The following is a 26,511-nucleotide window of genomic DNA, read 5'->3' as shown; positions in this document are numbered from 1 at the left end:
CTTAATTTCTAAGAGTCACTTCATGAGCATTTTATCGTTTCGTTTGAGAAAAACTATCATCATATCATATACAAAGAGAAACTGAAAGTCTTCACAACAACCCGTCAAAATAAAAGTTTGGTTTAACTTGAATAAATTATGACGAAAATATTTTACTTAATGTAATGACAGTACTACTACTACTATTTAAAATAATCTACTAATTAAAATTAAAATGATCATTAAAAACATAATTGTTTTGAGGGATATTTACCAGAAAAAATAAACACAACACTGTATTTCTGGAAAAAAATGTAATTAATTCTTTATAAAATCAAATAATTAGACATGCTTTTGATTATTAAAAATTAATGAAACCATTAAAACGGAATCCGGAAAATTAATGGAAAACAGCTAATTTAATCAAAATAAAACTAAATTTGAGAAAAATAAATAAAATGCATTTCATAGGGCCTTAAAAATGTCATTTTTGTTAAACCTTTAGTAAATTGCTGTTAAATTGTGTGCGTTTTATGATTTCAATTAATTAGAGTCTAGAAAAATTAAAATGAAAAAAAAAAAAAACACTAAAAACTAAAAATTTACAATGGAAAAACGGAATTTGGGAAAAAGCTAATTTCATAAAGCCCTAGATCATGTTTGAGGAATTCATATTGTGTCTTCACTCCCTACACAGTGCGTTTAAAGCATGCCATCCCAAAATCAAGAGCTTCTACTTCGCAGCAGACGGTGTGGACGATATGAATAGATGGTTGAGTCGTCTCAACATGGCGGCTGCCGGCTACGCAGAAAGAGAGCGAATCCGCCAAGAACAGGGTAAGAATTACTGTAGTTAGTAGGTTATGGTTTCAAATTTCCAGGAAATATGTGTGCCTTGAATGCAACGTAAGCCACTTTCTTACTTTGCATTCATGTAAATGAAAAGGGTGGAGCAAAACAATGGGAGGGGCCACCCCTTCCCACAACATTGCAAGCGGAGACTGTAGAAACCATTGCCATCCATCTTAAAGTTGGATGTTAGGATGTCTAAAAATGGCCCAATGCAGAAAAAAAGACAAAAAAGGGAAGGAAAGTAGGGAAACTAATGTTGTTTGATCCACAAGTCCCCCTGCTGGTAGACACTGTAATTACACCATTAAGTTTTTCTAAAAGCATCTTTCTCCTTTGGTCGTTTAAAATTAGCAGGTAGTATTTTATGACTTTGTTAATGCTTTTGCCTTTTAAAAACTTCAAATGGACTCTTCTTAGTTTTTCCATTCTGCTTTTGGCATCACATATCAGGATTATAGTGAAGGCTTTAGGACTCTGCAGTGAAGCATTTTACTGCAGGTCCTCATAGAAAAACCTGCATGTGTCTTTGCTCCCCCCATGATCTCCGAGGCTTTAATTTAATTATTGTTTACTTTATGGAAATGTTTTGCAACAAGCTAATGACTCCCTGCATGCTCCCCTCTCTCTTCCAGCAGACTACTGGAGTGAAAGTGAACACGAAGACAATGAGACGCCCTCGACGCCCAAGCAAGACAGCCCACCGCCCCCTTATGACACGTACCCACGGCCACCCTCAGTGAGTCAGCATCCAACACACACACAGACACACACGGCTCCCTCTCATTGTGTAATCCCACACAATAGCACTGCTTCATAATGCTTGACATTTGGCATTGGTAAAAGAGCTGTTTTGTAGTGCCGTCCCCCAGACCTGGCCTTACCACGTCACTGAGTGGCTATGTGTGTGTGTGTGTGTATGTGTGTGAATGAGTCAGACCACCTCTCTCTACATCTCTGAGCCCACTGTAGAGATGTGATGAGATTGAGCCTTATCTCTCTGTGTCTCTACGTATCTCTCAGTCTTTGTGAGTCACTGTTACATTTACCCTGTGCTCAGACAGTATTGGATATTTATTTCCTTTTTGAAAAGTCTGTCATATTAATCATTGAGTAATATTTCACACAAAATTAAAAGATAAAAAATATTTTTTTTTTGTTTTGTGATTACAAACAAAGCCTATTTTTAAGATTTCAATGACAAATTCACATTACCATAAAATAAAAATAAAAAAGCCATTTAATAGATGATAGGATTTGGTGTGTGTGCGTTCCTGAATGTGTGTTGTTTAATTTGTGTGTGTGCTGGTTAACAGTCAGTGTGTGTATTTTCAGTGCAGTACTGCAGGGCAGGTCAGCAAGAGGCCACACACAGCTTTTATTTAAGAACAAACAAAGACACATGAATTAAACACTTTTCTTTTCTTTAGTTTTCTTTTTGCTTCTACAAGGCCTCTCCTCTTCTCCTTCACACATACACACACATTATTCCTAGAGAGAAATGAATTAAGGGAGTATGACATTGTTAAATGAGTAGTTCACTTTCAGAACAAAAATGTACAGATGATTTACTCACCCCCTTGTCATCCAAGATGTTCATGTTCAATAAGAAATTATGTTTCTTGAGGAAAACATTTCAGGATTTCTCTCCATATAGTAGACTTCTGTGGTGCCCGCGAGTTTGAACTTTCAAAATGCAGTTTAAATGCAGTTTCAAAGGGCTCTAAACGATCCCAGATGGAAAGAAGGGTCTTATCTAGCGAAGCGATGGATTATTTAAAAAAAATACAATTTATAAACTTTTTAACCTTAAACACTCATCTTGTCTAGCTCTGCATGAACCCTGTGTATTCTGGTTCAAGACAGTTAGGGTATGTCGAAAAACTCCCATCTCATTTTCTCCTCTAACTACAAAATCGCCCTCTATCGCTGTTTCACCTTTTTTTGTAAAGGGCGTTTGATCTTCTTTACACGTGCACTTTGTAAACACTGGGTCGGTACTTCTGCAACGATGTAGGACGAAGTTGGAGGAGAAAATGAGATGAGATGAGATTTTTCGACATACCCTAACTTTCATGAACTGGAATAAACAGAGTTCACACAGAGTGTGAACTGTCTCAAACAAGACAAGCGTTTAAATTGTCAAAAAAAATTTAAATAAGCGATTATTTCGCTGGATAAGACCCTTCTTCCTCGGCTGGGATCGTTTAGAGGCCTTTGAAGCTGCATTTAAACTGCATTTTGGAAGTTCAAACTCGCAGGCACCATAGAAGTCCACTATATGGAGAGAAATCCTGAAATATTTTCCTCAAAAAACATAATTTCTATATATCTATCTATCGTTCTATTGGTCTATCATTCTATTGTTTGTTCTATCGTTCTATCATTCTATTGTTTGTTCTATCATTCTATCTGTCGTTCTATTGTTCTATCGTTCTATCATTCTATCTTTCGCTCTATCATTCTATCGTTCGTTCTATTGTTCTATCGCTCTATCATTCTATCGATTGTTCTATCATTCTATTCATGGATCATTCTATCGTTCGTCCTATTGTTCTATCATTCTATCGTTCCTTCTGTTGTTCTATCGTTCTATCATTCTATCGATTGTTCTATCATTCTATTCATGGATCATTCTATCGTTCGTCCTATTGTTCTATCATTCTATCTATCGATCATTCTATCTATCATTCTTTCATTCTATCTATCTATCTATCTATCTATCTATCTATCTATCTATCTATCTATCTATCTATCTATCTATCTATCTATCTATCTATCTATCATCTATCTATCTGTCTATCTATCTATCATCTATCATCTATCTATCTATCTATCTATCTATCATCTATCTATCTGTCTATCTATCTATCTATCTATCTTTTTGTCTATCTCTCTATCTTTTATTCGATCTATCTAGTTTTATTTATTCTGTCTTTCGATCTATCATATGTTCTATAGTTCTATGTATTGTTTTTTCTATCATTCCATTTATTGTTCTTTCATTCTATCTATTGATCATTCTATCTGTCAATCTTTCTATCATTCGATTTATCGTTCTGTCTTTCTATTGATCGCTTTGTTCTATCTATTGTTCTATCATTCTATCGTTTGTTCTATTGATCCATCAATCATTCCGTCATATTATCTATCTATCTATCTATCTATCTATCTATCTATCTATCTATCTATCTATCTATCTATCTATCTATCTATCTATCTATCTATCTATCTATCTATCTATCTATCTATCTATCTGTCTATCATCTATCTATCTATCTATCTATCTATCTATCTATCTATCTATCTATCTATCTATCTATCTATCTATCATTCTGTGGTTTGTTCTATCATTCTATCATTTGATCTGTCTATCCACTTCTATCTATTGATCTATCATTTGTTCTATTGTTCTATCAATCTATCGTTCTGTCTATCATTCTGTCTATCATTCTGTCATTCTATCTGTTGATCGTTCTGTTGTTCTATCTGTCTGTCGTTCTTTCAATCATTCTATCTATCTTTCGGTCATTTTATCTTTTGATCGTTCTGTTCTATCTATCGTTCTATCATTCTGTGGTTTGTTCTATCGATCTATCAATCGTTCTATCATTTTATCTATTATTCTATCTATCATTTTATATATTGTTCTATCTATCATTCTATGTTTCTATCTTTCTATCATTCTATCTGTCGTTCAATTTGTTAATCTATCTATATCTATTGTTCTATCTATATCTACTTATCTATCATCTATCATTTTGTCATACTTTCGTTCTATCTATCATTCTATATATCATTCTATCATTCTATCACACTACCTATCGCATCTTTTCCAACTATAATTAAACTTGTTCTTTTGAAACTTTGCCAATTGGTTGAAAGCAGGAAGAGCAGTTGGCCCATATTCAGAGTCTAATTTCACACTAACACAGCTTCAGGTTCTCCCTCCACTCCTCTGTCCCCATCCCTCCATTTTTCTATATTCGGCAGTTTTCACCGAAACCAGAGCTCTCTCTCTGTTCATTATTCATCTGCCTGTCTTAGACGAGAGCGGGTATTCAGGGGCCTGGTCTACTCTTTGAGTTTCTTCATTAGCACACTTTATTCTTGCCTTTTGCCTGAAGGTGATACATGCAAAAGAGCAAAAGCTTTGTGTCCATTCATGATTTTTAAACCTAGTGAATTTAAAAGGGCATGAATGATTTATACCCTTGAAAATGTAGTTGCAAGATGAGCATCAAATTCAGTCGTACTCAGTGTTTTCTTTCCTTTCAGACAAGTTTTTGTCTTTGTACCCCAAATAAGAGAAAAAAGTACAATCTAGCAAATACTTGGGTTTAACCTAGTTTGCCTTTTTCTCTCACACAGAACCAAGTGAGTTGTGCCAGTCCTTACCTAGAACCCAAGCACGGCCGCCTCTCATCCACAGAAACTTCCCAGTCTCGCTCCTCTCATGAAGAATATCGCTCCGAACCGCAAGGGGGCAGCAGCAGCGGAGGAGGTTCCCCAGCGCGGAAGTCCGCCAGCCAACGTCGCTCATGGCAGGACCTGATTGAAACCCCTCTGACCAGCTCAGGCCTCCACTACCTGCAGACCCTTCCCCTAGAGGACGCTGTGTTCTGCGAGCCAGGGGCAGGTCTTTCTCCGGAATATCGTCGCCAATCTACTCTGCCTGCCCAACGCACACTGATGCAAGAACATTATGGTCCCTTCCCAATGCTTGAAGGGGAAAGGCTGCGAGACCCTGTTAACGCAGCCGGGAAACCCCGCAGCTTCACCCTGCCTCGGGATAGCGGCCTGCATGCCCTCCTCACACCCTCAGCCAGCATGGCAGAACAGCGGGACCCCAGCCGTAGGGAGCTCAGCCGTTCACACTGCATCAATAACGGTGGGTCAACAGTGCTTCCATGACTTCGTGAAAGTGGTTTGGAGATCAAATTATTAATATACTTAATTAAAATCTTTATTTCTTCTTATTATTGTATTGACTGTCAAAATTTCCCCTGACCCACAAATTCCGTAATTAGTTCAATTAATTTTTAGAATTGATTGACAGTCCAAATTTGATTGACACACAAATTGGAAATAACATAAGGGGATGTGACTTGATCAGGCTTTAGCAAAGGTACTTTATGGCTGAATCTATCCTTCGTTATTATTTTGCCACATGAGTAGCTGTACATGGCAGAAAATAAATGGTTCTGAGGACAAGATCGGCTCAGATCAGTCCTCTAAAACCTCTTTACCACATTCTATTAGATTTTAATAACCCCTCTCATTATGAGAACAGTAGGCACAGCAGAGTTATTTTAATGCATGTGTGAATTTATTTGAGTGCTTCAATATTAAATTGTTAAGAGCAGTGCTCGCACAGAGGGCCGTGTGCAGGGATTTGAAGCTCTTTTATTGTCTGTATCTCTTCCTGTGTTTTCTTAGCTTCTGTATCTTCCTGTTTTTCCCTGCTTGAGTGTGTGTTGGCGCTGTATGAAGCGTAAACAGTGTCTTAGTTGCAGAATTTTTTTTAGCTGTGCTGTGAGGTTCCCCACTGAGATGTGTCCACTCGTTTTATACATACACACGTGCACACATGCGCACGCAGGCATATTCTTCCAGAAATAGCTGCATGCTCTTTCCTATGCAACTCATTTTAACCCTGCAGTATTGGTGGGGTTCTGTCACAAGCTCCTGACCCACTTTACTTTATTGTAGTTGGTTTTGATTTACAAGGACAGTGCATCTTTATAGACATTTGTGTAACTCTAGTAGTTTTTTAGACACAAATCATTACTAAAAATTGACCTGGACGACAAAATCAGTCTTAAGTAGCACAGCAGTAGCCAAAATACATTGTATGGGTCAAAACTATTGATTTTATGCCAAAAATCATTAGGATATTAAGTAAAGATCATGTTCCATGAAGATATTTTGTACATTTCCTACTGTAAATATATCAAATTAATTTTTTTGTAGTAATATGCATAGCTAAGAACTTAATTTGGACAACTTGGATCATTTAAGGATAAAAATGTACTTATTTTAATTGTCTCCTTGAGGGACAAAAAAAAAAAACATTTAGCAGAACTTCAGCAAATTTGAGTTTTGTAGTAATAGGCATTGCTAAGAACTTCATTTAGACAACTTAAAAGGCGACTTTCTCAATATTTTGATTATTTTGCACCCTCAGATTCAAGTTGTTCAAATAGTTATTTAGCTTTCAGAAGATGTATAAATCCCAATTTCAAAACATTTACTCTTATGACTGGCTCTGTGGCGCGGCAGAAATTTGAACAGCTTCCTGAGTCGTAGCTGGGCGCCGCGGACAGACGCCGAATGGCGCCGCCGGTGTGCGTATGCTCATAGAAAACTATGTGTTCGAATTTTAAAGACGTGGCGCGACACGACGCGGCGCTGCGCTGCGCTTCGCGTTCGGTGTGCAACCCCCTTTATGACTGGTTTTGTGGTCCAAGGTCACATATAAAACAGAAACAAGGATACTTAGGGTACTTGAAATACTGTAAAAATAAAAATTTTCACATTTTAAATTTAAATGTACTTATTTTAATTGCCCCCTTGAGGGACAATAAAACATTTAGCAAAAACATTAGCTTCTTAACTGAAACTTTTCAACTTTAACTTTGAATTAATATTTATTTTTATTTGAATATTAATTCACAAATGCATTTCAAATTGATTTTTTGTTTAATGCGTTGTTTTCTAAAATCAAATTAAGGTTTCCCAAACTAGCTTTGCGAGGGTTTGTGAGTTGATGAAAAGCTAATAATTGATTTGGAAATTAAAAAATAAAAATTACAAATAATTTAAAAACTGAAAATAAAACACTTACTACAAAGATTAGATATTTCTGATTAGTCTGAACCATGAACATGTATGCGTTATTGAAATTATTGAAATTTTAACTTAAATTCTCAGGGGATTCTTCAAGTAAATAGTCACACTGTTGATTAGCTCTGATTGAATCAGTCAAAGCCAGCAAGTACCGACTTTGATTGCAAATTAATTCTATATTATTAGTTGCTGCGTTGCTTGAGAACCATAAACTCCCTACAAATATACTAATGACTTATATTACTTGGAAGAATGATTGTTTATTTGGATTATTATCAATAAAAGCAACTACTTTTTGAACATGGCCACCTCTTACTTTTTGTAAATGATGCAATAGTGCTTTAACCTTGTGGTTAGCAGTAAATTCTGAACAGTCTATTAATTCTCTACTCTTTCTGTTTGGTCTGGTGTCTGGATAGACCCATTTCTCTCCACAAACCTCACAGGAAGCTGCCCATTTGCTGCTGGATTACCACTCTGTTTATCTCCCCCGTATTACTTTCCATCTTCCCCTCGTCTCGCAGTCTATCGCCTCATGGCTCATTGCCATCTTACCATCTATATTCCCCATCTCACTGCCCATCTCCACTATCTCACCACCAATCTGCCCGTCTCGCTTCCCATCGGTCCCCTTTCGCACAGTCCTCTCTAACTTTGTCTTCCAATATTCCCCTTTTTCGTCATCTCAGACGGATCTCCAGCAACACTCTATATATAATCCCAGTGGCTTTTAATGAGTCTCCCTCTTATCTGTGTCTTTCATATCGCTCTGTTTCTATCTCTCTCTGGAGGAGTAGGGGGCATCTGTTAGTCATCCACAGAGCCTATGCGTGCTGTATTACATACTGAAAAGAAAAGAGAGGCACGGCCTATTGATCGTGACTCTCGATCGCATGTTCCCCGGCAACTGAGAGAAAGATCGTGTCGTGCAATGCCAGAGTTTTGAGAGTTCTGTGCCATTTAAGAAGTTATAAAAGAATCACAAAGAGCTTTAAAACTTACTCAGATTTAGTCATTGTTTTTGTAATTCGACACACGGTTGATAAAATGCTTTTTTTGTAATAATTGCAGGCTTGTAGTAAAACCCAGCTTGCATAGTAAATATACAAAAAGTAATATGCTACACAAGTTTGAGACGTGACAATTATTTTCTAATGATTTTTGACATATCAGACAGATATATATATGGGACTTTCACACATATTTTTTTTAGTACTAAACTCATTTCCATCTACAGCCTTTCTGTTTTAACCTTCTCATTCAGTATTCATCCAACCTTAATTTAATTTAATTGCTGAATGCCACATATATTATACCCTGCATCTGCAGCATGTGGTGGGAGGCGCTGTGTGGGACTGCTGCCCTCTTGTGGTTGTTCAAAATAGTGTCTAAATACACGCCCTACATGTCTGCTAATAAGACCCAGCACTAGATACTGTTCATGGCCCACATGTTTTACCAACACAAACACTACAACAACAGGACTAGAATGACTCAACCTATTTCCTGACTAACACATGAGCACCTGCATATACAGTATGCGCACAGACAGAAAAAGCAAGGAAACAAGCAACATGCCACCCGCTCGACAGAATGTCTGTCAGAGTTATTGATTGCCAAACTTGAGTAGCCTTAAGGGAGTTTTTCTCTGCTTTGAAAGGTGGCTGTGTTAAATGAACTGAACATGTCATTTTATACACTTATGAAATCTGTCATCCAGTCTTACTGTCCTTCTTTAGGTGTCTACCATCAACAAACTGCACTTTTCCAACCCCTTAGACCATCTTAGACCAGTTAATGATTATGTTGACCACCAAATGACCATCTTAAATCAGCTAACAGACAGCTATGACCAGTGAACGACCATCTTAGACCATCCTTTTGGACTATAGCTTAGACCTGCAAATGACCATGTTAGACCATCTCATGGCCATTTTAGACTTTTAGACCAATAAATGATCAGCTTAGACCATGTTAGACCAGCTAATGACCATTTTAGACTTTTAGACCAATAAATGATCAGCTTAGACCATGTTAGACCATCTAATTGCCATTTTAGATTTTTAGACCAATAAATGATCAGCTTGGACCATGTTAGACCATCTAATGGCCATTTCAAACTTTTAGACCAATAAATGATCAGCTTAGACCATGTTAGACCAGCTAATGATTATGCTGACCAGCAAATGACCATCCTAAACCAGCTAATATGTAGACAGCTTAGACCAGCGAAAGAACATCTTAGCATCTCAGATCATGTTAGATCATCTAATGGCCATTGTAGACTTTTTGACCAATAAATGACCAGCTTAGACCATTTTAGAGTATGTTAGACCATCTAAAGATCATCTTAGATCAACTAATTATCATGTTGGCAAGCTAATGACCAGCTTAAACCATATATTTTCGAGCTTAGTTCATGTTAGACCAACTAATGACAATCTTAGAAATGCCTCCTCAATTCTAAGCTTGATTTTTAAGCGGGAAAGTGTTAAATAGATTGAGAAGGGCAGTGTGTGTGTGTGTGTGTGTGTGTGTGTGTGTGTGTGTGTGTGTGTGTGTGTGTGTGTGTGTGTGTATTGGAGACAGACGGAGATGGAGAGAAAAAGAGATGTTGTGTTGGCACAGAAACCCAGCACCCGTTTTTTCAAACGATAACAGATAAAAACCGAGACGGCGAGAGAAAATGTTCCCATATTTACATAAATCTGAGCCTGATTAAGCATTTATCTATGCCAGCCTGATGAAAGACACTTCTCGTCTAGGTCTTATGTCATTTCTGTCTTTCTACCTTTCTAACAAACAAAATAAATGAGCTAAGTATCATCAGCGTACAAATGCCAGCCTACACACCTGATTGAACATTAAAATGCATAGTTGAAATGTTGCAATCTGTCTGTTTCTGTTCCAATCCCACTCAAAATTGTGCCTTGGTGGAAGAGACACCCCTTTTTAACTCTGGGTTTCTGTGGCGCCCCCCACACAGGCGGGGAGCAGGAGTGCCACGGGCAGGCGGATTCGCTTGGTGATTTGTACCGGGCGCTGGAGCATGCCAGTCTATCGCCTATTGGTGAGCACCGCCTTTCCACCCGTCTGGAGTACAAACACCTTTTCATCCGGCGTTGCAACGATCCACAGCTAAATGACAAACTGCATCATCTTCGCATCCTGCAGAGCACGCTAAAGGTATCTGACCTCTGCTGCTGCATGGGACCCACTGCACCGTGTGTGCCTGTTTGTTTCATCTGTCCCGTCTGCCCGTCCGTCCCTCTCCGTCTGTCTGATGTCTGTGGGGTTCTGGGGAAAGCAGGAATTTTGTGTGTGTGTGTTTTTTTGTAGTCCATTTCAACAGAATGACTAAGCCAAACTGCTATCCTAGAATCCCATCCATGTTAGACGGAGTTCTCTGTCTGGTGTGGGAGGAGGGTTTTGGCCAAACTCTGCTCTGAACCCTGCTTCTCTGTGTTGGGTTAATCTGGTTTAGGCTCCACCTGGTGCCACTGGGTCTTCCCGTGGTTGGGTCAGTCAGTCCATGCCTAATGCTGTGAAACCCCCCACCCCCAACCCCAGACTGTTGTACTGTGCTTACTATGTTGGGGCAGAGCCTCCTGTTGCATTGTGGGTATTATAAACAGTTGGTCAATAGAAAATAAAGGTTCCAAAACATAGAATCTAAGATGGGCCATTAATGATGAGCTAATGACCATCTTAGACAAGCTAATGACCAGACAATGGCCGACTTTATTAACCATTTTACACTTGTTAATGACCAGTTTAAACCAGCTAATGACCATTTTAGACCAGCATATGAGCAGCGAATGACTAGTTTAGGCCAATTTAGCAGCTGATGTCTATTTTAGACCAGCTAATCTCCTTATTGATCAGTGAAAAACAAGTTTAAACCAACTAATGACTATTTCAAACCAACTAATGATCTTAGACAAGCTAATGACAAGAGTATGACCCGTTTAACATTTTACAATTGTTAATTACCAGTTTACACCAGCTAATGACCATTTTAGACCAGCTTATGAGCAGCTAATGACTAGCTTAGGCCATCTTATACTAGCTTAAACCAGCCACTGACTATCTTAGATGAGCTCATGATCGTCTTAGACCAGTTGATATCTGTTTGTGACCAGCTAATAACCAGTTTAGATGAGCTAATTACCATCTTAGACGTGTTAATCACCTTGTTGACCAGCTAATAACCAGTTTTGACCAACCAATGATCATCTTAGATCAGCTAATCACCATGTTGATCAGCTAATAACCAGTTTTGACCAACCAATGATCATCTTAGATCAGCTAATCACCATGTTGATCAGCTAATAACCAGTTTTGACCAACCAATGATCATCTTAGACAAGCTAATCACCATGTTGACTAGCTAATAACCAGTTTTGACCAACCAATGATCATCTTAGACCAGCTAATCACCATGTTGATCAGCTAATAACCAGTTTTGACCACCTAATAACCATCTTAGACCAGATAATCACCATGTTGACCAGCTAATAACCAGTTTAGATAAACTAATAACCATCTTAGACCAGCTAATCACCATGTTGACCAGCTAATAACCAGTTTTGACCAACCAATGATCATCTTAGATCAGCTAATCACCATGTTGATCAGCTAATAACCAGTTTTGACCAACCAATGATCATCTTAGACAAGCTAATCACCATGTTGACTAGCTAATAACCAGTTTTGACCAACCAATGATCATCTTAGACCAGCTAATCACCATGTTGATCAGCTAATAACCAGTTTTGACCACCTAATAACCATCTTAGACCAGATAATCACCATGTTGACCAGCTAATAACCAGTTTAGATAAACTAATAACCATCTTAGACCAGCTAATCACCATGTTGACCAGCTAATAACCAGTTTTGACCAACCAATGATCATCTTAGACCAGCTAATCACCATGTTGATCAGCTAATAACCAGTTTTGACCACCTAATAACATCTTAGACCAGATAATCACCATGTTGACCAGCTAATAACCAGTTTAGATAAACTAATAACCATCTTAGACCAGCTAATCACCATGTTGACTAGCTAATAACCATTTTTGACCAGCTAATAATTATCTTAGACCAGATAATCACCATGTTGACCAGCTAATAACCAGTTTAGATAAACTAATAACCATCTTAGACCAGCTAATCACCATGTTGACTAGCTAATAACCATTTTTGACCAGCTAATAATTATCTTAGACCAGATAATCACCATGTTGACCAGCTAATAACCAGTTTAGATGAGCTAATTACCATCTTAGACGTGTTAATCACCTTGTTGACCAGCTAATAACCAGTTTTGATAAATTAATAACCATCTTAGACAAGCTAATCACCATGTTGACTAGCTAATAACCAGTTTTGACCAACCAATGATCATCTTAGATCAGCTAATCACCATGTTGATCAGCTAATAACCAGTTTTGACCAACCAATGATCATCTTAGACCAGCTAATCACCATGTTGATAAGCTAATAACCAGTTTTGACCACCTAATAACCATCTTAGACCAGATAATCACCTTGTTGACCAGCTAATAACCAGTTTTGATAAACTAATAACCATCTTAGACCAGCTAATCACCATGTTGACCAGCTAATAACCAGTTTTGACCAGCTAATAATTATCTTAGACCAGCTAATCACCATGTTGACCAGCTAATAACCAGTTTTGACCAGCTAATAATTATCTTAGACCAGATAATCACCATGTTGACCAGCTAATAACCAGTTTAGATAAACTAATAACCATCTTAGACGTGTTAATCACCTTGTTGACCAGCTAATAACCAGTTTTGACCACCTAATAATTATCTTAGACCAGCTAATCACCATGTTGACCAGCTAATAACCAGTTTTGACCAGCTAACGATCATCTAAGACCAGCTAATCACCATGTTGACCAGCTAATAACCAGTTTTGACCAGCTAACGATCATCTTAGACCAACTGATCACCATGTTGACCAGCTAATAACCAGTTTTGACCAGCTAACGATCATCTTAGACCAACTAATCACCATGTTGACCAGCTAATAACCAGTTTAGATGAGGTAATAACCATCTTGGACTAGATAATTACCATGTTGACCAGCTAATAACCAGTTTTGACCAGCTAACGATCGTCTAAGACCAGCTAAATCACCATGTTGACCAACTAACGATCATCTAAGACCAGCTAATCACCATGTTGATCAGCTAATAACCAATTTTGACCAGCTAACGATCATCTAAGACCAGCTAATCACCATGTTGACCAGCTAATAACTAATTTTGACCAGCTAATTACCATTTTAGACCAGATAATCATCATGTTGACCTGCTAATATCCAGTTTATATGAGCTAATAACCATCTTAGTTCAGCTAATCACCATGTTGACTAGCTAAGAACTAGTTTAAACCAACTAATGACCATGTTAGCGTAGCTAATCACCATGTTGACCAGCTAATAACCAATTTGACCAGCTAACGATCATCTTAGAGCAGGTAATTAACATGTTGACCAGCTAATAACCAATTTTGACCAGCTAACGATCATCTTAGAGCAGGTAATTAACATGTTGACCAGCTAAAAACCAGTTTAGATGAGCTAATAGCCATCATAGACCAGCTAATCACCATATTGACCAGCTAATAACTAATTTTGACCAGCTAATAACCATTTTAGACCAGATAATCATCATGTTGACCTGCTAATATCCAGTTTATATGAGCTAATAACCATCTTAGTTCAGCTAATCACCATGTTGACTAGCTAAGAACTAGTTTAAACCAACTAATGACCATGTTAGCGTAGCTAATCACCATGTTGACCAGCTAATAATCAATTTGACCAGCTAACGATCATCTTAGAGCAGGTAATTAACATGTTGACCAGCTAAAAACCAGTTTAGATGAGCTAATAGCCATCATAGACCAGCTAATCACCATATTGACCAGCTAATAACTAATTTTGACCAGCTAATAACCATTTTAGACCAGATAATCATCATGTTGACCTGCTAATATCCAGTTTATATGAGCTAATAACCATCTTAGTTCAGCTAATCACCATGTTGACTAGCTAAGAACTAGTTTAAACCAACTAATGACCATGTTAGCGTAGCTAATCACCATGTTGACCAGCTAATAATCAATTTGACCAGCTAACGATCATCTTAGAGCAGGTAATTAACATGTTGACCAACTAATAACCAATTTTGACCAGCTAACGATCATCTTAGAGCAGGTAATTAACATGTTGACCAGCTAAAAACCAGTTTAGATGAGCTAATAGCCATCATAGACCAGCTAATCACCATATTGACCAGCTAATAACCAACGGAAATGAGCTGATGACCACTGGCAAGGCCAAACTCTTCTCTGTATCCTTCTCTGTGTGGGTTAACCTGGTTTAGGCTCCGCCTGGTGCCTTTTTTTCTTTCTTCCAGTGGTTGGGTCAGTCTGTGCCTCTGCTGTGACCCCCCCCCCCCCCATCCCGGGCTGCTGTGCTGCACTTATTATGTTGGGGCAGAGCATCCCGTTGCATTGGGAGGGTATTATAAACATCCCTTATCACTCAGACTTGAATGAAAGAGGTTAATTGGGGGCACAAAGCCCCACAGTGCCAGAGGACTCCAGTCAAGTCTGAGCATGCTATGTGTGTTTGCGTGTGTGTCGCTCTGCTCATCTAGGTTGAGTCCACATCGCTTCACGTCTACGCTAACCGCCTGTGGCGTGCTTTGACTATGACATCCTAACCACTGTATGAAGGAGACTGTATCTGTAATGCCCACCCTCCACTACTCTCTTTCTTCACTCCCCTAGGACAGGGAGGGCGAGGTAGCACTGATTGACAAGCTGCTGGCCAATCCTAAGCTCACATCCTCAGAGTTCCAGGAATGGAAGAAAGTTTACGTGGAGCTGTTTTCATCAGAGCCGCAGCGGGACCGTCAGCCAAGCCCCGCCTCTGAGCCCAGCCCTGCCGCCACGCCTGAACCCGCCCCTCGCACCCCCTCCCTCTCGCACACGCACTCCTACATTGAGACTCATGTCTGACGCACACAAACACAGAGTTCGATACCGCCACATTATTTGAAGTAGTTGTGGCTAACAACTAGCGGACACAGTTTTACTTCCATGGACCTTAGGCTGGACAATAAAATGCTGAAGTAAGGGTTGAATCTGTGTTTATGGACTCTAAATTGACATTTAAATTACGAGGCTGTGAGGAATATATAAGTACAGAATTAACATTTAGGGTTATAATAATGCCTTAATGCATGATTCAAGGTGTTTTAGAGGGCATTCTAATGGCACTCTTAATGAATACTGTCCAGTTTGGCTTCATTTATCATTATTTATATTTGTTTGCATCCATTTAAGCAATGCAAGATATCATTCTAATTCGGATTTATTATATATACATGTGATTCTTTTTTTTTCAAAATTCTTTGATGAATAAAAAGTTAAAAAGAACAGCATTTATTTAAAATATAAATATTTTCAAACAATATAAATCTTTGCTATCACTTATCAATTTAACACAACCTTGGTGAATAAAAGTATTAATTTCTTTCAAAAAAGAAAGAATAAAAATGTACTGACCACAAACTTGGTAGTTAATATTGTTAGAAACCAAAATAAAGATTAACTTTTTATTTATTAAAGAATCCTGAAGTAATGATGCTGAAAATTCAGCTTTGAATCACAGTAATACATTTTAAAATGTATTTACATAGAAAACACTTTTTTTACATTGAAACATTATTGTTTTTTTCTGGATTTTTGATCATATATCATATATATATACATGCATACAATTTATTAATTTTATTTTATTTTATTTTTTGGTTACCATGTTCTCTAGAAATCACAATAAATTAGTATCATATCAGTTATCACCACATTTTTTTATTTATTTATAGGACTTTAAATTTAATTGGAATGTATCATGCAATATTTAATATATGAGCAAAAACAAACGGATGAAATTGACATTTTGGGCATGAAAATAACTATTTGCTTAATTTTATGCCATTTTGGATTTTGCTTCATCCTTAGTGTTTTCAGTCAACATCAAGGTCCCTAACATTTCAACCTGTTAAACATACTGTACTTTTATGCCTCACAGCCTCATTTTAACATCAAGTTTGATACAGCATCTTCCCTCATTAGGGTCTGTAAACACAAATTCACTTCTCACTTTTGCTTGTATCCTGACAGCAATCGCAGACTCAGTCAACATGTGCTTTTTGAATACTTGAAAAACATTGTTTACGCAGGCACAGATAGCTGTACAAACAAAGCTCTCTCAATGGCTCGACTCACAACCCACAGGCTTCAGAGTATGCCACTTCTGCACACGGGGTTGCCATGGTTACCAGTCCTCCAAGCAGCTCAGACAAGGAGAGACAATGCCGTCGCACCGAGAACAAACCTGGCCCACCGCTAGACAGGAAGCCGAGGTAGAACCAGAGCACTTGAACTTGGAAATAAAAGCTACGGACTGAACTCTGAGAGGAAATACACATCTGAGGCACTGTTCGAACTTGAAACACACTGACTGGCACTTTGCTGTGCTGCTGTACCTGCGTTAGTCTGTCTTTTTGAAGCAAAATCTCTCAGTGGACACACCAGATGGTCATCACACAAGTTATCTGCCATGTTTATATTCTACTTTAGCATACTATATACTCTACTGTATCATACTATATATTTATGATCTGCTGTTATACATCGGCTGGCCCCGACTTATAGCACTTGTACATTTGTGTGGAAGTTGTGCGCGTGTGCATGAACATGAAACACTGATGTGGTTGTCACATCTCACCACAATCTCTGTAGAGTGTTTGGATATACCAAGAAAAGGCCTTTAAAGGAATATTCCTGGTTCAAAATCAGATCAGTTCTATTGACAGCATCTTTGGCTTGGTGCCACTTTCCACAGTCATTCATTTCGACTCGATTCGTATGGGACAAGGCTATTTTTGGGCAGAAAAGTGCATCTTGTATTTGTGTCTCTAAAGTTGTCTAAATAATCCTTTTGAGATTTGTCTAGGAACAGAACTTCTGGTAATTCCTGAGGGTGGATTTGTCTCTGTGTAAACAGACCCTTTCTGGCGTACTTGCACTTGTCTTGCAAAAGTTACAAGGTTTATAGACTTTAAAGTTAAGTAAAAAGATTTTCAGTTGTAATTTGTGAAACATTGTTTTATTTAATATTTTATTATTATTATTATTATTATTATTATTATTATTATTATTATGGATGTACAGTCTACCATATTATTTATTTTTTGATTGACTGTATCTTTCTTTACTCTTGGAGCCACAAGTCAGCCGCAAATGGAGCCACAAATCATTAAATTGCACATTGTAATGTTGTGATGCCTAAATTCAATGCATTGAATGCAAATGAACAGCTAAATTATTTTTTTCAGTAAATGGTAAAACTGTTTGCACTACAAACCAGTGTGTTCATACATAGATAATACATTAAAACAATATGGTAAGACTCACCAATTTCGAATATCAAGCAGCAAAATTAGATGTTTGATACAGCTAAAATAGCTAGATGCCAGGGTTGCCAGGTTTTCACAGCAAAATCAGCTCAATTGCTACTCAAAACTAGCCTAATGGCTTTTCAGGGGAATCCTGCCAGTAAAATACACGTTTTTTGGTGGGGTTCCCCTGGGAAAAGTCACATTCCAGGGCTAAATATCATGTTATTGAGGTTGCTTCATCTCGCAGACATAAAAAAACATCCTGTTAAAACCACGGACTTGGCAACACTGCTGGACGGAAGCCAGATCCATTTAATTTACTAATGGCCGCACCCACTCTTATGGCAAAAATAGGGATGAAAGTAATTAATAGTAAGTAATTACTAAGTAATAGTAAGTCATTAATGTTCAAAACAGATTTAATTATTGGCTTAAACCGTGTCCTAACTACACACGACAAGCAAATTGTCAATTTGTCTAATTTGTACTGTAAATATTAAACCTTTTAAACATTATTAAAAGTACATACTGAGCGACTGATGCCATCTTTGTTTTGGAATACATTTGTTGGTCTGCAATGAGTTTGCAGATTTAACGTACATGTTTACAAAAGTGCGTTTTCATTTTAAAACGTCTTTTTAAAAATAAAAACAATTTTCATCTACACTGGCATTTTCACTGCGTTTCAGAAACGATCCCTGTTTACACTACACAACCGAAAACGCATATATTTACACTAAACAATATTGGATTGAACTATTTTTAGAGTTTACTGTGAAAAAAAAAATGCTTTATAAGAGAAGTCACTGACAAGTGGGATTCAGCTTATGGCACTTCCCATTCATTCCTATGCTATCTATAAACAGCAATTGAGTGTCGCAGAACTCTGACTGAATTTCAGCGACGTTAAGGCTGTAATGTGATTGGTTATTAAGGGACACATGATCCAAGTTAGCCATTACACTTTCTCCAAGTCATACAGACCCTCTTATCTCCCTATAGTAAGAAAATCTCTGGCCACACCATTGTTTTCAAAAGTCTCTATTTTGGTCCATTTACACTGAATAGCATCCCCAGAGTTTACAAACTAAAACGGGGTCCTCAGCGTTTTCGAAAGTTTTCGAGTGTTAAAAACGCCAGAGTAGTGTAAATGACAGGCGTAACCATAGCAAAAGTTTTAAAAAGAAAATCTTTTAAAACGCTGTTTTAAAACGAAAATGCAGTAGTGTAAACATGGCCTTATTATCAATATCTGAAGTAAACTATCTATTGTTGCTTTCAGTATGGCTATAAAGGTCACGCAAAATGATAAGCAAAACTTACATTAGACACTTTTAACTTTGAATAAAGCAGTATCTGAGATTATCACTGTCATAGTTTGTATGTTGTTGTTCAGGCCGTGACGTTGCAGAAATAAAAACTGTCTCTAAAATAGAAACTTCATGTGTCGCGGCTGGTTAGGACAAAAATGCGTCATGTCTTGTGTAGTTAGGACACGGTGTTATCCATACCAGCCACTTTTTATATAGCAGTGTATCTCCAATATCATGTATAATGTTTAAGTCCTGCGGATCTATGAGTTTGGATGTTGTAAACATTATCTTAACATATATTGTGCTCCAGTGCCTTGTTCCAATGAGAAACGAGTCAAGGTAATTAAATGTGGTAATTGACAGAATGCTAAAAATGCTGTAAATAGCTTGTATTGAACCTGGAATATTTCTGTGCCTGTGCCGTGAGCACTTCTCGACAGAGCGTAACGCCTTGTCAGACTCAGCCTCTGATAACGGATGAGCATTCAGTGAAGTGTGTGGGCTTTGATTGGTAGAAAATTGCACAGGCTCCATTATCCAGAAGCAGCATTATCTCTGTAACTTGAGTCAAATTATGGAAGTTCTCTCTTCACGGTGGTTTCCTGATATTATGAGGTGAAATTATGTGTCTCTTTGCAAATGCGAGTTCATAATCAAAAACAGACTTACACGTGATGTTCCTAGCGCAAAAATCTGCATCCTTGAGTGAGCAGGAACGCCACTTACAAGTGATTGTGTGTCCGTGCACAAGGTGTGCTGTTCATTTTATATGCTTAATCTGAAAGAAGTTTTATGGACTATTGTGTACAATTTAAACATTTTAGGAAAACTTAAAAGACAGTATTATGTTTCAGTATTGTAAACCTCTGTTTGGATTCAAGTTTTCCGTTTCTACAAGCTGCCATGCAGCTGTCCTGCACAGTGCTGCTAGTTTAGGGACATTTGTGTCAAGACAACTTTGAGTTTTTATGACAGCCGAGGTCATCACGACACATCGCTGGTCTCAGCCCAGGGACTCGCCGCATGGCTCGGCCGATCAAAGCTGTTGCCCTGAACTCACCCCAGCATCTGTCAGAAGCAGCAACTTGACTCTTGAATTTACATGTATGTCAAAGTTCGGGAGGTCGTCCATCTTTATAAACTCTCAGAGCAAAACATCTCTTGCTGCATGGCTTGTAGATACACAACAATCACATTTGTTTTGTTTTTTTTGTTTCTAAACCGAAGCTGCCAAATGATTTAATGTCAGTGTTTCAGCTGTCAGGAAGGCCGTGCAGACCAAAAAGCACTCAGGCAGACACAAAGACTCTTTATGTGAGATTTTTAAGAACACACTGAATGTTCAGAAGAGAGTTTATTGTATGATAAGATGTGTATTATATGATGTACATTGATATTTCAGGTATGACTCTGATGACATAATGGAGCACATTTCATTCTGTATGTAATCTAAGACAATATTAGCTTGACTCAGTGAGTGACTCAGGTGCTAATGTGTCCATGGGAATCATGGGAATGCATTAGCTCTTCGAGAAAGTGATTATCAGTGGATTTAGAGCTACTAGAACGATGTCTATTGGTATTTTACTTTAGTAATATATCAAAGTTATTCTTAATTTAGTGAAAACCATGTTATGTTTATTTAGCAGCCCATTTTTTAACACAAAGTTGTCGTAAAACAATCTAGTTCATCAATATCTGTGCTGCAGCCTGTCTTTATTATGAGTAGGGCATGTAATTTGGGCAGTGCAGTTTCCTATGTGTTGTGTTTAGCGTACAACCTGGTAAACTTTACTTTATTTATTACATTATTTAAAAAGAGACTTGTTGCTTTCTCCAGATTTCAGTGTGGTTATACCTAGAGTCAATAAACTTTTATGGATGTAATCATGCTATATTTGTTGCATTTGCATTTTTGCTGGATATTTACGCTTGTTCTTCACATTGCCTGACACCTGCTCAAATTTTGAAGTTTTTATTCTAACTGGAGAAAGCTGTTTGTTAGTATTACCATTCATCAGTTGGCATTTCCAACCTGGATGTTGCCAATTTTGGCATAAAGGTAAGTGCCTGACCATAAACAATTGCCTGAGAGCTGCTCTGCAGCCTGTCGAGCAATGAGTAAGGGCACCTTTCTTCAATGGGTGGTTAAAAATAGACGCCTTTGTAAATATCCTAGAAAGCGGTTCTCTTTTTCTTTCAGAGGCTTGCTGGTTTCCAGGCTGTTCAGTGAAGGTAATGGACACAATTTACAAAAATTAATGGAGGTGAACTGTTGGGTTTGTTCTGAGTCTTGGGTTGACAATGGGTTTTCTTTTTTAGGTTACGAGGCTGATTTTATAATCAGCAACATGTTTGCTTCTAATCAGCAAACATGTTCACACGTTTGATCAATAAATTAGTATAAAAGCCTTTAAAGAAGCTCACAAGCAAACCTTTTATTTATTATTTTCCATCATAGCTTCACATTTGCGTAGATTCAGTAGAATTATGTCAACAATATTCATTTTACAGACTCATACAGTAGCTACTTGCTTTACATAACCCAGCAATGGTTACTACTAGGTCTAAAATTATACTGCTACTGATGTGCATCTCACAGTTCACTTTAAATGATATTTGTATTCTAATCACACTATATTATTTGTTATGAGGAATCTAGATTTCCATGCATGACCTGACTTTTGAGTTGTCAGATGTGTGACTATGCAGTTTTGTTTCACTAAAGTCATTGCTCACTAAAAATCCTGTCGTCCTCTTTTGGCTCGTCTGCATCCCACACACACTGTGCTCTTGATACTTGTCCTTGCCCACTTCGACTTGCCATGTACCCTTCCAAATCAATGGTCTAATTTGGCTTTCTCGCTCAGCGTCTGTGAGTGTAGCCTTCTTTCAAAGTCTGTATCCAACATTCATGGCAGCTGTCTCTTTGTCATAAGACATATGACTGTCACCTTTGATCTTCACGCAGTGCCAAATAGTCAAATCTTGTCCAAACGTCAAGCAGTACACTATATATCATTTAAAAAAAATTCTCCTTGTCTAGATTTTTTTTTTTTTTTTGCTTGTTTGGCTGTCCTTTCATAACGCCTTTCAAGATGCAATGACCAGAGTGTGCAGTGGTCTGAAATTCCATCCTTAGTTCTGTCCTTTTCTCCGGTGTCCTTAGAGAATCTATGCCATTTCTCAGGATAATGTCTTTATGACGAGTCATCTATCAATGTCATGACTTTCTCTACCCTATTCATAGTGACCTAGTTTAAGGAGCTCCTTACTGTTTGCTGTAAAACACACTTAACAGCATTTTACCCCCACCAAGGTCTTCTGTATCCTGTTTTCCCTGCCACTTTACAATCCATGTATCCATGACACAAAGATAACCTCTGTCCTTCAACTCTCTCTGCCCCATGACAGCCATCTGTTTGTCCATGTGTATGTGGGATGGTGTTTGTAATGGACTTTTAGGTCTCTGGAGGTTCTTGAAGAGTCATTATGGCACACTGAGTCCCACACAAGGGCCCTGGTAGTTTACACACTTCCCTCCAGGCATCATATTCCGTGTCATACTCCAGCACATTTGCTGTACACACCTCCTGTCCTTCCTGCCATTTCCTGCCTCCGAACATAAGCACACGCCTGCCCCCTGTTGAGGTCAAACCGTAGCAGAAGCGGTCGTTAAGTAGGGGCTTGAGACGGGTCCACAGGTCTTGCTCAGGACTGTAGCACTCAATGTCACAGAAGGGCTCATACATTCCTAGAAAGGTATAAATTCTTCCCTTCACTGCTGCCATCTGGTGGCCAAATCTGGCAACGGACATGTTAGAACGTGTCTGCCAGGCATACCCCTTAACGGCATTCAGAAACAGCAATTCTTTGCCTCTCTCTGGGTTGTTGACGTGGATGCCTCCGGAGATGTAGATTCCTGTTCCAAAAGTGGCACAGGCATGCCCATGAACTGAATACGGTAGGGATACTCCACTGCGCCAGCAACCTTCACTCATATTGTACCTTTCCACAGAAGACAAAGCAGGCTCACCCTTCTGGCCTCGCCCACCGATAACAAAAATAATACCTTCCACCACACAGCAGGCAAACTGTGCCCTCTTCTGCAAGAATGGTTCGATCTCCTCCCACTGCTCAAACCGTGGGTCATAGCGCCACACCTGGTCAGTAACAGTCATCACAGCACTCTTCTCATTCTCCTCATCCACCTGCACCACCTCACCGCCTAGTACAAATAGGAAGTTGCCAACAACGCATACTCCCTGGTGCTGTAGCTTATTGGGCAGGGGCGTTGAGAGTTGCTGGAATTTCTTGCTCCGAGGTTCATAAGTAAGGATCTGATTCTGGGGTCTGTTTGCCTCTGGTCCTCCTCCCACCAGAAGTATCTTGCTCTTTGTGGTTCTTAGGCTGGTGTGGACACTTTGCAGTAGAGGTTGTAAGGAGCCCTGAAGGTGGTAGTTAAGTGCTTTCTGCACTAGGCTGCGGATGAAGGGTGTACGTAGAGCAGGTTTAAGTGCACTAAGTTGAGAGAGCTCTTTAGGTGGAATCAAACCAAATCGGATCCGACTGAGCAATGCATTACTTTCCAGGGCAGATTGAGGGTTGCACTCAAGCCAATCCAAAACCAGCAGCAGAAGGTCTATCTCCTTCACTCCCGGCATCTCCTCAGCTACAAGCACCTCTTGCAGAGAATCAAAGTTTAACTCCATTACCTCAGCCTTGTATTCCTCAGATGCAAGTATTTTGCACATGTTACTGCCAATAAAAGAGTTGCTGTCATCGAATGCTTCAGAAAGGCCATAGCGAGCTGCTATGTTAGCAAAAAAGCAGCAGTTGTCAGGAGCAATGCTTTCAGAGATGTACTGAGTGCAAAGATCCACAGCATGGCTGATCTGTAGATAGCATGCAGCCTGTAGTGTGACCTCCAGAGTGGAGGGTGACAGTGAGATCCATGAGGTGTAGATGAAGTCCAGTATCTGCTCCAGGCCCAGAGATGACAGGGCTGGCAAGCTGATAGTGCGGGCGCTGGATTCCAGGGTGTAGTCCTGAAACACAGACCAGAAGTAGTCGCTGGAACAGGCTAGCAAAGTGCGATGAACTGGGAACTCCACACCTTCTGCCTCCAAAACAACATCACACATTCGACCCTCCAGACGCAAGCTCTGGTACCGAGACAGAACACCTTCTCCGTGACCGTTGCTGAGCATCAGGTAGTAATTCATCACAGGTGAGTCAGGACTCAACGAAAGTAAGACAAAGCACCAAAGGAAGAGAAAAGAAAGAAAGGTAAGCAGGCAGAGGTGGTTAGGTCAACTTGCTCCTTCCAAGGTTCTTAAGATCTCAAGACCAACGAAGAGAAAAAGGTCAGTACACCAGCCGTGTCTGTTAGGATGTGGTCCATTACTTCTGCAGGCATCAAATGCATAAGCATTGGTAGTGCAAGGGGAGGGTCAACCATTTCTCCTCCACCCAGTGGGCAGCCTCCAAACATTTTGCCTCAACAAGATAGCCATGTGTTTTCTACCAGATCTCTAGAAGGGAGGGGGGAATCATGGGCAGACATTTTGGGGCCACGGGAGGTAAGAACAACTTTGAGCTAGTTGCCCTTTCCTTTTAGCTAGATGGGAACACTGAGAGCGGGAGGGATCAGGGTGGGGGTTTATTATGATATCCAGATCTGAGGTCATCTCTTGATAAATAACAGAGTTAGTCAGCACTGTGGATTTCTGTCTGTCGCCACTAGAAGCCATACCTCACCAAGGTGACAGGAATAGAAACTCAAGAGTTGATCAGAGGGACAGCCAGGACACAGTCTAGCCAGAAAAGAGAAAGAGAGAAGATTGATAGAATGCCTAGAGGACAATGAGAACCATTTGGAGATTGTTTGTCAGGATGACACAAAGACAAAGAAATAAAGATTGTTTATAGTCTACAAGTTGGATTCCTGGTGAGTGAGGTTGATTTATAGACTTATAGTACTTGTGATCCGCAGCGAAAAGGACACATCCCAACCTCGTGAACATCATACCCTTCATCCTCCCTGAATAGCTGCTGGCTCAGAGCTGGGATGGGGCAGCATTAGGCCAGATTGCGGCGGAGTATTAAATATAAGAACGAGGGGTGATTATGATAGAGCTTCTGGTTACATTCTCACACCCTCTTCTCATGATCACACTGGTTTCTCTACTGTCTAGAGCATTCGCAATACAACACATCTACGAGGTAATAGGTAACTGGAGATACTTGTGAATGCACTCGCACTCGAGTGCAACTGCATCGGGTCATGATGAATCATAGAGGGGCATGTGTGTGTGTGCTACTTGTGTCTCAAGGAAGTGATTTTGTAGACTCACTGTTTGTACTGCCAATTCCTCACCTTACAACTCCTTTGGATTCTCACGTTTTAAACAAGTAATTGGCCTTTTAGCGACCTTGGCATGTGCCTCGTTGTGGAGCACTGGATATATTAAAGTGGACTGGGTTTAAAATAGATTGATTAGTTATGCAGCACTTTTTATATTTCGTCAACAAAACCAGACTCCACTTCATTGCATGCTTGAAGATCTTTTGCAGGATCATGCTCTCTCCTTTTACAGCAAAATCTATAAATACTATTTATGATGCACAGTTTTACATCTGATAGGTTTTAATGCTTTTAATTGCAGATACAACTGATTTATGTGTTCACGCGCTTTATGAGTGTGTTTGTGCTCCCTGTTTTGACCCTTTAGTGCAGAATGCTCTCAGACCTGAGAGGTGTTCTAAACATAACAGTGTCTGTTCTTCCTGTTAGGGGTTTTGTTTGGCTCTGGTGGTCATGGTGAACTATTTTGATATTGTCTAATGAGCATAAGGCTTGTAGCTGAGAAAATCCTTTTAATAGGGTGACCATACTTCCTCTTTTTCCTGGACATGTCCTGGCCAAGATTTCCAAATCACTGGGTTTTGCAGCAGACTGCTCCTTATGCTTTCGAATCACTCTTGCGGTACTTTGATGTCATA

At 39.1% G+C, this 26,511-nt stretch overlaps 2 protein-coding genes across 2 annotated transcripts in view; one reads left to right on the top strand and one right to left on the bottom strand.

Moving 5' to 3' along the window:
• cnksr2a (connector enhancer of kinase suppressor of Ras 2a) overlaps window positions 1–21,363 on the top strand; it is a 115,383-nt gene extending 94,020 nt beyond the window's left edge. The window contains exons 17-21 of the mRNA XM_073830744.1: window positions 677–816; window positions 1,467–1,571; window positions 5,207–5,719; window positions 10,664–10,863; window positions 15,516–21,363. Coding sequence (XP_073686845.1) covers window positions 677–816; window positions 1,467–1,571; window positions 5,207–5,719; window positions 10,664–10,863; window positions 15,516–15,746 — 1,189 coding nt within the window. The 3' untranslated portion in view covers window positions 15,747–21,363. The remainder of the gene's footprint in view (window positions 1–676; window positions 817–1,466; window positions 1,572–5,206; window positions 5,720–10,663; window positions 10,864–15,515) is intronic.
• Window positions 21,364–21,815: 452 nt separating this feature from the next.
• On the bottom strand, window positions 21,816–25,062 carry klhl34 (kelch-like family member 34). Its single transcript, XM_073831131.1, has one exon. It carries the CDS (start codon window positions 24,729–24,731, stop codon window positions 22,968–22,970), a length of 1,764 nt encoding a protein of 587 aa, XP_073687232.1. The 5' UTR covers window positions 24,732–25,062; the 3' UTR covers window positions 21,816–22,967.
• Between the last annotated feature and the right edge of the window lie 1,449 nt (window positions 25,063–26,511).

The sequence above is a fragment of the Garra rufa genome, chromosome 24, assembly GCF_049309525.1.
Source record: "Garra rufa chromosome 24, GarRuf1.0, whole genome shotgun sequence".
NCBI lineage: Eukaryota > Metazoa > Chordata > Actinopteri > Cypriniformes > Cyprinidae > Garra > Garra rufa.
This window is presented reverse-complemented; position numbering and strand designations above follow the sequence as displayed.

What these genes read in the sequence shown, in the direction of transcription:
- klhl34 (XM_073831131.1), bottom strand. Translation starts at nt 24,731, where the DNA reads ATGAATTACTACCTGATGCTCAGCAACGGTCACGGAGAAGGTGTTCTG.